Genomic DNA, 13472 nt, shown 5'->3' with positions numbered 1-13472 from the left:
TGGGACGTGTGTGGGAGACCGTGTGAACCCCTCGCGACTGTGACTTTTCACATGTATTCAGAGCTGGAAATAGCAACCAGAAGACATCACAGGAAGTGGAACCAGGTCAAAGATTAAAAGTCGGGATATTTTAACCTCTGTGCGTCTAGTTTCACCATTCTTTGTTAATCTGTAATCTTGTAAATCCCTAACGTAATTTAAGTGTTACACTAAATTGCTAGAGTGCCTCTTAGTAACATCATGAACTACTTTTGCCTAAAACAGACGGACTGTACGTTCTCTGTTCAGCTTTCCTCAGCTGCTACAGCTTCAGTAGATAATTTATGAATACATAAAAGCTTCTCGCATTGCAGCGAGGCTTACTTTGTGGTGTTTAACATCCTCAAGGACATACCAATACAATTCAAACATTGTTTTTTCTGTGGCTGAGGACCTGCGAGCTAAGGAAGCTTAGTTTTTATCTCCACCATTTATCTCAAGGACGTAGACAAACGTCAGCTCGGGCAGCCTACGCTCCTTTCCCATCTCCATTTGTTGCTAACTGACTGTTTCTGCCACTGCTCAAAGCTATTAGCCTGACTTCTGGCTGGCATTGTTTTCTTAAACTATCAGCAGAAGAATCAAACACAGGCAAGTGGAAACACTTACAACGCTAATCAGCCTGATAGTGTTTTGGCATCGGAAGCCCACATCCTAATTTGGAGCGACCTGTTACAAGGCCGAAGTCCCTTAACTGAGTTATCTCTCACCTCGGAGGGAGTAATTGAATGGAGGAAAATCAATGGGGGTATCAATAAAAGCAATCATCGGATAGCCCTGCCAATTTAAAGCATTTTAGCATTTGAGTGTCTTCTGTTATTGTCGGGGGGAAGGGCTGTATCAGCTGGTTTGTGGATATAGGCAAGAAGGTATGACAGTTTGAGATCCTCTATATACGATTGATGTTAATTGGGTTTTCTGTCCATCCACTTACCTCTGAAGGTCATTGAAAATTGGGTTGGACAGCAAGTTATTCTCCGCCAATTCAATCATAATAGACACAGCATGTACTCTTTGCCTAACAATGTCAGCCTCAATATGACCTAAATTGAAGGATCAATCCCGGGGGGATCAATCGAGCTGAGAGTTGCAAAAGTCCTGAGCTCACAGAGAGGTTTTTTCCAAAGGAGCGATAGCTGAATCATATTGGAAAAAGAGGGTGATATACAAAGTGTTTTGCACTGTCAGTTTTTTTGCTGGTGGTGTTATCATTAGGGGGTCTTGGACTGACAACAGAAAATATAATGGTGGACAAGAACAATGACATGAAATAGGCCCGAGGGACAGAGTGACAGGATAAATCAGAGAGAAGAGATCAGATGCGGAGGGAGAACGATGTTGGAGAGATTGGTTGCAGAGATAAACACATGGAATGTCTTAATCTGATCTGACATAAGTCAAAGTAGAAGAGACGATGGTCAGTGGGCCTGTAGGGGAAGAGATAAAACAGGGGTTAAATGCAGAAACAAGGTTATTGCCAGGCAAAATGGACACAGAATAGACTGAATTTCATACAAGTAATAAAAGCTGAATCAACACATTACTTGGCTGACTTCAGCAGCATCTCCAGCTCACATGGTGACATGAAGCACGCACAGACACCACATGTCATCTCCGTCACCACAGCCTTGAGCCTCTGCTGTCGTATTCTCATGGATTCACATCAGCACTGATGTTTACGCCAACGGACGCCTCATCCTGCTGTCGTCATGTGGCTTTCTCATTAATCCAGTATAACAAAACCCCCTTATAGCTTGGTGTATTGTAAGTGTATTGTAACTCACAACAGTGTGTCACTGCACAGGACACTCTGAGGCAGTTTTGATTGAGATATGTTGACTTGGCGCCATCTTCTGGTCAAGCTTCGCACATACTGTAAACCCCTAGTGGCAGAAACTGCATACTGTGCATTTAGTTGGAATCAAAGATGTAAAATAAATACTTAAGGAGTTGATAAAATGCTAAATGCATACAAAAGCAAATGGGGAAATGATCGATACTAAAAACAATCCTATTGTTTAATACAATAATAAAATGTCTGACTGCATAGACATACAGAATCCAGTCAAGACTGAGGTGGATATCGGTTGAAATGTCTGAATTCTCCTGCTAAATACAACCTCTAACTGGATTAAAGGGCAGTGATTTTAGACTGACAGACTGTACAGTATTTAAGCTGACTTTCTCATCTGGTGGTGTGGCCCTTCAGTCGGCAAGTTGCATTATTTTGGCAACCTTGGGGAGATTTCCAACTGTGTTCCTGCCGGCAAAACCAGGTATTTTAATCCAAAACGTGATCTTTTCATAATCGTAACAAAGTGTTGGTAACATAACATTTAAAATCTAAACTTAGCTATATGTAAAGTTTCCAACATATCCACGGTTTGCAGAAACAGTGCCAACATTTATTCAACCCCCTGCATCCACTGAAGGTCACTCTCCTGGTGGTGGCACGTGTTTATTCGTCTTATCTCTAATGTCTTCTCATTTCATCACAGCTCAGTGCTGCTGTCCGTCTTTCCTCTCCTCGCTCCATACTGCTGACTCTCTCTCCACTGACCTCCACTTCTCTGTCTGCGCTCTCTCCTCTAATCCTGCCTTCTGTCTTCACTTTGTCCTTTGGCTGTCTGAAACCCTGCAAGTTGAGAAAGTGGTTCGGATGACTCCTCTCACTGCCGGGTCTCTTCTGTCCTCCACTCTCTGCTCTTGCCTCTGTTGCTAAATCAACATGTCGCCTACTTTGAGAGGACACGTTGCGTCATGTGAGGCTTCTTCTTCCTCTTGTCCCTTCCCTTAAATCACTCCCCCATTCTCATATAATTTCTTTGACATTGTTTCTCCCAAAACATTAAATCAAACCAGAGACATCAACAAATGCATACCAGCATAACTCTCAATTCTTGGCCCATATTAGTTGAGGTATGATGCCTGTTAGAAGCTTTTTCATGATGTCATCCCCCTTTAAACTCAGTTTTAACAGACATATCCAGCAATAATTTCAAGATTACATCGACCTTTTCTCACAAAACAACTTTAACATTGAGTGTTAAAGTTTATTCTTGACCTTGGAGACAGCTGCTGGCTAAACAATTGCAACTTTAGGTGTAACAGGGGGCCACATCAGCATAAAGGTTGCCCTTAAAGAGCTAGTTGTAAATGTAAGACTATATCAATGTATGTAGCTGTTATCATATTACATAATTAACAAGCGTCCTGACTCGGTCTGCGATAGTGTTTCAAGTTGACATTGTAAAAAACCTGTTTCTGGTCAGGATACACTGCTTCAGAAACTGTACCTTTCTGAAAAACACGTTGACGATCGAGTTATGTCTTCAGCCTTTACACAGAAAGCATACTGGCTTGCCACCATTTACAACTCGGCTGGAAATAGCTACATGATAATGAGAGTATACAGACATTTTATGGCTAGACACCTTTAGTACACAGATAATAAAATCTGGATGTATTCTGCGAAATGTAGTCTAGGCTCACCGTACTTCTGTAACGCAGCATAGAATTGTATTGTGCTAATTATATTCTTTGCAAGCTCTCGCGGGCTACATAAAATGAGGTGCTGGGCCACATTTGGCCCGTGAACGTGGAGTTTGAGACCTGTTGCTCAGGCAGTAAAAGAGTTGATGTGTCGTTGAATGCCTTATTTTTTTCAGACGCACAATCCAACACCCAAATAAATTCTGCTAAGAGTGATAAAAAACAGAAAAGTTGAGAAGTAACCTGAAAAATTACTTTAACAATTAACGGATGATCAAAATAGTTGCTGAGGATTGATGTATCTGTTAATTTCAGCTCTAACATATTTTTTTTTAATGTAAACTATATGTATGTATAATTAATTAATATTTAAAAAATGCATTTTTTATGGAAATGTAAGAATATATATCTTTTATATTCAATTTCTACTTTATACTCGTCCTTAAAGTCCTTCAAGAAATGTTGCGATCGTTTCTTTGAACATTGGACAAAACCAATGTGGACTGAAAGCTCCAGAACAGCTACTAAATGGACCTTGAGGTGTGAATGGTTTCTCAATACGTTCTCAAAAAACCAGCTGATAAATCATCATGAGCCCATCACTCTTCAATCCTGAAGAGGAAACTGGATCATGGTCGTTTATAATCACGGCTGTGAAACACACAACAGAAACAGATTTATCAGATAATGGCTTTATATTCCTGATACACTAATGCATTACACACATAATTTGTTTTTTGATTAAAAACACGCACACACGCGCACACAAGTTACAGCAAACCACAAAAAAGAAAAGAACAAAACAAAACTACATGTTAGTCCTAAAAACACAATTTTATTTGGTTGTTGTGAAGCATTAATACTAATGTCATTAAAAACACTTGAGTTTGGTGATCTGGGTCAGTTCATTCACATCCCTGAAAATGTCAAATGTCAAGTTTTTCTTTCTGTTTAACATCTGTTTTACATCATATCAAGTATACAGCATTTAATTATTGCACAGAACTCCATGGAAGTTTTACATGTATACATACAAGTAAAGCAAATTAAAGTACCCCGACCTCTAGCATGAGAAGGAGTAAAGCTCACAGAACTTTAATCTCCTAATCACAAAGTATTAACGGATTAGATTTTGATCTCAAAGAATTTCAGGATCAAATTACAGCTGCTTCGATCTCGTTTTTAATCACAAATGAACATTTTGTTCCTTTCAATTATTTTATAAACATACACTATTATGTTTGTTCATTAACACCTTCTTCTCTATTCCCTGAGTAACTAAAACACTGGTTAAAAAGACATTTCCAGCACTTCTACAGCATAATGTTGTTGTTTTTTAAGGCTAGAAGTGTTTCATCAATTAACAAACTTATTACTTATTTGTTTAACTGCTTTTCTTCAGCACCCAGACTTTCTTATTGTCTGCCGTAATGGCTTGAATAAGATGTACAGTATACATGAAACATTTAAAATGCAAAATTAATGCAATTATACACTTAATTATGGTTACAGGACAGGGCCGATATCAGTGAGTGTACACATGCCCCGTTAGTATCAGAATTCTGACAGCTTATTGGATGGAAAAAAACAAGATTAAACAAGACATACTTCACATTTCCCCGAATTTAAATAATATTAATGTCCCTGTAAACCAAGTGCTCATTATTAATATTCCTAAATATATTTTCTAGTCCCTGTCATGAATTTAGTGAGGCAAAATGAGGTTACATGTTGAGTTAATTATGTAAATATACTATAGAGGCTGAACCTCATCTTCATTCACTCACAACACTCTTGTTTACCTGGAATACATTCAAACATAAAGAAGGAACTGGCCTTCTATCAATACTAATATTGACTGGGAGTTTAAATAGTGTATAAGTACAGTGCGTGCTAGCTAATGATACACAAATATGATGCTAAATCTTCAATTGGGACGTTGCATTTCATTGTTTACAGGGTCTAAAGTTGGGCAAAAGTGTAGGCGTATGGCTGCAGCGTTCCCTTTGGATCTCATGCTGGTGTAGATTACTGTTGTATAATCAAGCCCTAGATTGGGTATCAGTAATAAGTGGCAGAGAGAGCACGGGTAATGTCACCTTATCCCTGTTCTGTCCGGCCAGACACGACATGTGTGGTCTTTTGTCTCAGGTAGTGCTATAACACGTGATCCTACTCATGTGTCAATCGTCGAGGCCTTGAAGTCAGTGTTAAGTGGTTTAAAAAAGAAGCCTGTCAACACAGAGACCCCCCCCCAAGAATGAAATACTTGAAGCCGTTGCTCTTCATCATTAAAATCTCTACATTTTTACAGCGCCTGTGACACAAAACTTCACAGCTAAGATCGCTCAAAAATGTCGGACACCTTGAGATATTTAAATGTAAAGTAAATTACATTCATATTCAAGGGGATGGTGTGTGACATGAGCTGGCTGCATTAAATTTAGATCACTCTGGTGGACACTTTGGTTACAATCTTCAGAATCTTGATCAGACTCAAAAACCAGAACTTAATGCATCAACAATACTGCACATCTCCATTACTGATCATGATAATCTCGGCCAGTGAGCTTGTTCGTCTGCATTCAAAAGGGAGTGAAGTTCTAATACTGAATACACACTCTTATATCAGGCTAGCATTAAAGGAATGGTTTGACATTTTGGGAAGTATGTTTGTTGGCTTTCTTGCACAGAGTGAGGTGAGAAGACTGATACCACTCTCTCCTCTTTATGGTTAATGTGCTGCAAGTTAGCTTAGCTTAGCATAAAGACTGGAAGCAAGAGGGAACAGCCTGTCTTTCAGTAACATATTCTGTCTGATTTGTTTAATTCATACAAAATACAAGGTTTAAAAGTGATAATTCACCATCTTATGGTGGGTTATACGCTGTTTCTTGGCCAGGTGCAATGACTACCAGTCTGACACATAAACCCCATAAGACAAGCCATTTTTTTGTACTAAACAGACCAAACAAATGAGATATAACATGTTGATTATAGATTTTATTACCTTTGTGCAGAGCTAGGCTAGCTGTTTCGCCCCATTTCCTGTCTTTATGCTAAGCTAGGCTAAACTAGTTGTTGGCTCCAGCTACATAATTATTAAACAGACACTATATAAAATTATATATATATATATTTAAAATTCTTATGTAACTCCACAAGAAAGCAAATCAGCATATTTCCAAAAACAGTCCCTACAGAAAGTTGCAATGCTGCTTGTTTCGATCACTGTGAATTCTGCACGACCTTTCAGTTTTGTCCGCACACCACATCATCATGATGATTCGTCAAACTCGCAGAAAAAATTCAGGGGTTGGACGAACATTTTAACAGTCGTGCAGTATTTGTGGGTCTTGGCAATTGCAACATAGTAACTTCCTGGAGGGACTGCAAAAACTATTCCTTTAAAAAAAGGTGATTCAAATAGATGCACATTATTCATATGTGGGTAAAATCATGCATATCCTGCAGCTCAACAGGACAGGGGTTGGTGCATGTTTGCTATGTTTGCCCCTTTCTTTTCAGTCTCTCTTTCACACACACACAGACATACACATACACACATTCTGATCTCATCTCTCCGCCATTATTTTCTTCAGGCAGTCCACTATGTCCTCGCCGCTGACCCAAGGAACTATGTTTGCCTTGAACATGGCTGCCTGAGACTGCAGCAGCCTGTGCATGGGGAAGTCCCTCCTGGGGAAGGCTGTGTCCCGGGGCCCCAGAGCCAGAGAGGGACAGATATCATTGGCCCCATCTCCGATATAGAATACCCTTTGGAAGGGAGCACCTCCACGCTCCTTTTGTCGGCCGGCGAGATACTCCCTAAGGATCACCTGCTTGCACATGTTGTCAGGACAACAGGAGCATGAGTGGGAGTGGAAAGGGAGCAGCACAAGCCGGCCAGTCGCATCAAAACTAGCCGGGTTTGTGAAAATCTTCCGGAAAAGGTGACGCACCCCAGCGCGCTCCAGCCACGTCTCGATGAAGTACATGTTGGCGTCGGAGACCACCGCCAGCTCGAAGTCATGCTGGTGGCTCTGCAGATACTGGAAGAGGTTCAGGAGGCCGGGTGTGGGTGGGATCTTCTCCACCGCTGATTGGATTGATTCCTTAGACACACCCTGATCCGCCATATAACCCAAGACCTTCTGCATGTGCTCATTGTAGTGCCCCTCCCTGTAGCTGTTTTTCAGCCAGTCAGGAAGTGTTTGGCCCGGCAGAGCTCGCACCACAGCGTCATCACTGCTCTCATTGATGATGGTCTCATCAAAGTCGAACAACACCAAAAAGCGCTGTTGCTGTGGCGCAGCGTGGGTTTGGTTTGATGGAGCTGTCATCTTTAGTGTGTGGAGGAAACGGCGAGTGGTCCCTCTGCAAGAAAAGAAGACAGGAGGAATGAAAAATGGTCAGCTTTCTTTTCCTTTTCAAGGACAATAGACTCTGAAGAGCACTCGAATGTTTTATTGCAGCCTTCTCTGAAAATAACATGCCAATGGCAGGATGCCAGTTTGACATCACATTGTGTCCAGGGTTCAATTAAACTGTTGCACCAAACCACACAGGGCTGAGGAAACATCAAAATGTTTAAATACTTCTAATTAGGCCATTAGCTGTGGGGAAACGTGTTTACAAGAGGAAAGGTTTAAATTAAACAACATGTAAACAGGATGTTTATCACACTGTTGAAAGCAGTTTAGAAGTAACACATGTTCACTTTCAGGAAATATCTAACTGTTTTGTTTAAATGATTGCTGTAACCTCTGACATGCAAAACACACTCAGGCACTTCCTTATCTCATCACAGTTCTCCTCACAGACATTCCTTCATTCCTTTAGGAACGAGGGAAAAAACTCACTCAGACATTTATTTATACATGGAAGATCTTGAACCGGAGCCAATTCCGTATTTACATAGCTGATGTATTTCTAGCACAAGGCTTTCACTGTTGCTGGCATGTGGTAACTTGAGTGAAGAGAGTTACAGCATACCTTTACCATAAGGGGAACAAATGCGAGGTAATGACAAACAGCAGTGTGGAGACGTAGAAAAGTAAAGTTACTGAAGTACTGTAGAATTAGAATGACTACTTTTGATGCATTTACATTTGATGCCGTTTCATACTGATTTGACAGCTTTATATGACATCAGTTTTCCAATCCAAACATTTTTTAAGCCATTAAAATGTGTAATTTGGGGCTACAAAAGAACTACAAAACGTAGATTGTATTAACATAGATCGACTAGTAAATCACTTTTTGCTCAACGGTCTGGTACAACACTTGCATTACTGCTGACGCCGCACCAATCCACCTGTGCACTTCATGTACCATTTTGCCCTCACTGGTGAACAAGACCCCAAGATACTTGAACTCCGCTTATGGAATGCTTAAGGCAACAACTTAGTCCCGATCCAGAGGGAGCAATCCACCGTTTTCCAGCAGGGAGCCATGGCCTCAGATTTGGAGGTGCTGATTCAAATCCAAACTCCTTTAACTGAGAAGAAGCCCCAGTGCGTGCTGAAAGTCACGGTCTGATGAAGTCAGCAGAACAACATCATTGCAAAAAGCAGTGACGCAATTCTGAGGTTGCCAAACCAGACACTCGCCAGTGTGCCTTTAGATCCTGTCTATAAATGTCACAAACAGAACTGATGATAACGTAAATGTGTTTGACTTAGTGCGGAAAATACAGACACAGCTAAGGACAGGATGCCTCATAACAACGACTCTGGTAGGTCCCCCCACAGGACTTCCCGAGGGACATTGTCGTAGGCCTTCGCCAAGTCCATAAAACACATGTAGACTGGATGAGCCGCCCCAACAGAATCGGCATTGCTCCCTCCTCTAGGATCTGAAGTTAGGTCGGAGCCTCCTCTTCAGCACCCTGGCATAAACTTTCTCTGGGAGGCTGAGGAATGTGATACCCCTTTATAAAAATGGACCACCAACCCCAATCTGCCACTCCAAACACGACACTGAAGAGGTGTGTCAGCCAAGAGTGCCCAACAATGTCCAGAGCCTTCAGCATTCTGGGCCAAATCTCACCCACGCCTGCCACTTTGGCCACTAAATAGATTCTTGAATACCTCAGAGACCTCTGCCAGGGATATGGGCGAGGCTTTCCTCCAGTTGTCGAACTCAGCCTCCTCTATAGAGGATGTGTTAATCGGAATCAGGAGTCCCTAAAAGTGCTCTTTCCACCATTCGGCAACATCCTCAGTTTGGATCAAAAGCTCTCCTTCCCCACTGAGCACAACATAAGCCAAGCGTTGCTTTCCCTTCCTGAGTTGTTAAACAGTTAGCCAGCATGTCCTTGAGTTATCGACAAGCAGGTTCTTAGATTGCACCCACGACAGGCTGAGAAGACCTTGTGATCATAACTCCTAGCAGCCACTTCCACAATGGAGGCTTTGAACATGGGCCACTTGGATTCCATGTCCCTAGACATTTTTCCTGAGGTGGGCAGACAAAGGCCTCCACCAGCCGTTCACAGTTAACCCTCACTGCACATCTGGGTATGCCAGGTCTGTCAAGCAGCCTCCCTGCCATCTGATCCAACTCACCACCAGGTGGTTGACATATCTGCTCCTCTCTCTATCTGAGTGTCTGAGACATATGGCCACAGATCTAATAATACAAACACAAAGTTGATCATCAATCTTTGGTGTTCTGGTACCAAAACACTAATGATGTTGTACGTTCACCTGGCGCCTCTCATCCTGGACAACTCTGCAAGAGGAGAATCCAGCCCCTCAGCCTAATTGGCACATGACGATGTCCACAGTAAGCCTCAGAGACTTGAAACAAAGTTAGCTAGCTATACTGAGGAAGCTAAGGTAAGAAAATGCAAATACAAACAGCATGAATGACTAACAGACCATCAGCCGTCTGCAGAAAAAAAATAAACACAGCTGCCACCAAACTGAACATCTTAGCTTGGCCTAAATGAGCAGGTTGAATAAGAAAAGAATAAATGGGACGTAAACCAACCAACTTCATTTCATTTTCTCTCCCCATGTAACAAACGCCAACAAATCTTGCCATATGGCATCTCTGAGCGCCACACTACTCCGTTTTGCTCTGCAGTGGGGCACGTTTTAAAACACAAGTGTAAGATAGCACAGAGATCAGTAATCTATAACTGCTAAACATCGCCAAAGCGATGCTTATCCCTGCGGGTAGTGGTCCATGTAGTTCTTTGGAGCTGTGCCTGGGTCAAGGCCCAGTGACAAGATGCCTGCCGGTGAGCTTTTCGCCCATGTTTGACTCCAGGAAGGAGTCCTGGTTAAAAGATTCAAACCCTTTTTTGTCTCTTTCATCTGTGTGTGAGTGCGTATGAATGATTATCGCTCCTGGTGGATTCTTTGGCTCTTGTATGTTTGGGTCAGGGCCCCCATAGATCAGACTTGTTCCAGCACATCCCACAGTGTCTTGTTAAGATTGGGAATTTGGAGGCCCGTTTGATGCCTTGGGCTCTTTGTTGTGTTCCTCAAGCTGTTCCTGAGCAGCTTTGTGCTGTGTCAGGGTACATTATCCTGCTGGGGGGGGATAATGTGCTCACTTCCATGAAGGAGTGCCATTGCCATGAGGAGCTGTAATTGGTCCACAATGGTGTTTGGATAGGTGGTTTGTGTCCAGTGGCATCAACATGAATGCCAGGACCCGAGGTTTCCCAGCAGAACATTGCATTGTAGCAGTATGATCAGTACTTTTAATGTTGTGGCTGATTGGTGTGTATACACTACTGTTATTTTAATGTTTCACTGCTTTTATTCTCTGACATGACTGAACTTTTAGTTTGTGTTTTGTGAAAATTAATGCGACACATTTCATTTGACTGTTACTGCACATACATGGACATGCATATATGCACATAAATCCCAATATCCCAAACTACTTTTGAGTAGTGTGTATATATAGAGTCCATTTAGCTTCACTTTCTGTACTCACTGCTCTTTGCATGATCGATCTATAAAATAAATAAGTCATACATTACACTACCTAAGAACGTGTTCTACATATAGGTAAGTTAACTCCATCTGACCAACATTTAAATGCTTTTTTACGCAACATTAATCAGCTTTAGTAATAATAATATTCTGCATGATGAGTACTCCAGCCTGTACTTGCACTTTTACTGTTTTTTCCACACAGTGTCTCTACTTACAGAAAGAATGTGCACTAGATGCCCTCATAGGTTAAAGCTTGTGATTTAAGAAGGTCATGTGCCAGAACAGGAATGCACAACGTGTGTATGCAAACAGTCAAAATCCACATAGGCCTTCAGTTTACACCTTAATCTCGAATATAACTGTGCCAAATGATTAAACTGACTAAACCACTTTAAAGCTGCAGTGTTTCTCTCTCATTTATATGACGAGCTTGGCTCTTACTTAACACATTTTATGCTTGCAGGGACCTTGGCCTGACGGGAAATGACGAAACGCATGCATACATACCATTTATAGGACAATGTCAGCTCATTGACAACGTAATACCATCAGAGCAGCTGGTGTGGTGCTCAGTAACCGTCCTGTAAGCTGCAGGGTGGCTGCAGCGGCGCATTGTGCCCAGTGCGCACACGCCTGATCTCCTTCAAGCAGCTACATCATTCAAAGCGCACACTTACACTGCAAGACATCTAATTTTAACCCGGGAGAGCTATTCCTGCATGAGAGGTTACCACTGAAAGTCATTAGCGCGGCTCTGTCGGGAGTCATTAGGGCTGACCCGGTATGTGTCCGAGCGCCACAGATCTGAATGTAAGATAACAGTAAGACTGCACACAGAGACAAGCGACAGGAAAAGACAATCTGTGCGGATTAAGACAGAAAATCAGGCCTACCGGCGGTGGGCATATACGCGGGGATGGTAGGCGAGGTTCCCGGCTCCGGCGACCGCATCCCAGTGACGCGGCAAGATTTTTAAAGGAGACTCCCCAGCACAGAGGGTATTCCCATTTAAAGCCACTGCGTCAAGTCAGACAGCGTGCTCACGCAACTTCCGGCGTGACCTTTCAAATTAAAAGCTCCCCGAGGGTAACGTTCTGTTTATTGGCTTTTCAAATTTCTGCTAAAAAGCCTGTCAAAGATAAAATATTACTTTTATTTTATACTATGTTGCATATTTTCATAAAGAAATATGCCACAGAAGTGCTCTCTTGCATGTATAAATGCATATATAGATAAAAGAATCGATGTAAATAAATGTAATGGAGTACAATATTTGCCTCCAAAATGTAGAGGAGCGGACTTTTAGAATAGCAGAAAATGTAAATACTCAATTAAAGTAGAAGTACTTGAACTTTGTACACTACTTGAGTACTTAGTTACATTCCATCACTGTAAATTGCCCTCCAGGGCTTCCTTCCAGTGAAGAAAACACGAGTAAAGCACTCAAAACATCTTAAAACGTTGACTTTAAGTACTACATGTAAAAATGTCCATCTATTTTTATTACATAAGTTCAATGTAAAGGGTCACATTGAATGCAAAGTGTTTTCTATCATGTTGAGTCAGTATATGTCTTAATCTGAAGAAGAAATTTTACACAGAAGAGAAAGAAACATTTTTTATGTCTAAACAAACTAAATAAACAAACTCTTTGTTTTCATGACTGAATAAACTGAATAAACAAACTGATCTTAAAAGACAACACAGTTTAATACTGTTTTACTTTGTTTATATGTGGCGGACCCTGCCACCTTTCTAGCTTCAAACAGTGTCCTGGGGACCTTATTTTCCTCTGAGAACAGCTTGTGTATTCAGTCATGGAAATGATAAATATTTCAGAGTTTGTATTTTGTACCTTATTAATATTGTAAATACTTAAATCCTAGGTTGAAATTACTTCTCCAAAACTATGTAGTGCCCTTTTTAACTTTAAATCATGTTTAGTATTATCTGTTTTTCACCTGGGATTTGTAAGAGTAGAGA

At 41.4% G+C, this 13472-nt stretch overlaps 1 protein-coding gene across 1 annotated transcript; it reads right to left on the bottom strand.

Annotated features, from left to right (window-relative positions):
• Positions 1-6751: 6751 nt before the first annotated feature.
• Positions 6752-12426, bottom strand: LOC141016059 (probable phosphatase phospho1). The gene is made up of 2 exons (XM_073490311.1): positions 12383-12426; positions 6752-7908 (listed from the first exon to the last, which is right to left on the bottom strand). Exon 2 carries the CDS (start codon positions 7872-7874, stop codon positions 7107-7109), a length of 768 nt encoding a protein of 255 aa, XP_073346412.1. The 5' UTR covers positions 7875-7908; positions 12383-12426; the 3' UTR covers positions 6752-7106.
• Positions 12427-13472: the final 1046 nt, after the last annotated feature.

This window comes from Pagrus major, chromosome 20 (assembly GCF_040436345.1).
Source record: "Pagrus major chromosome 20, Pma_NU_1.0".
In the NCBI taxonomy this organism is placed as follows: Eukaryota; Metazoa; Chordata; class Actinopteri; order Spariformes; family Sparidae; genus Pagrus; species Pagrus major.
The sequence above is the reverse complement of the archived record's forward strand: the minus strand, read 5'-3'. Positions and strand labels throughout refer to the sequence as shown.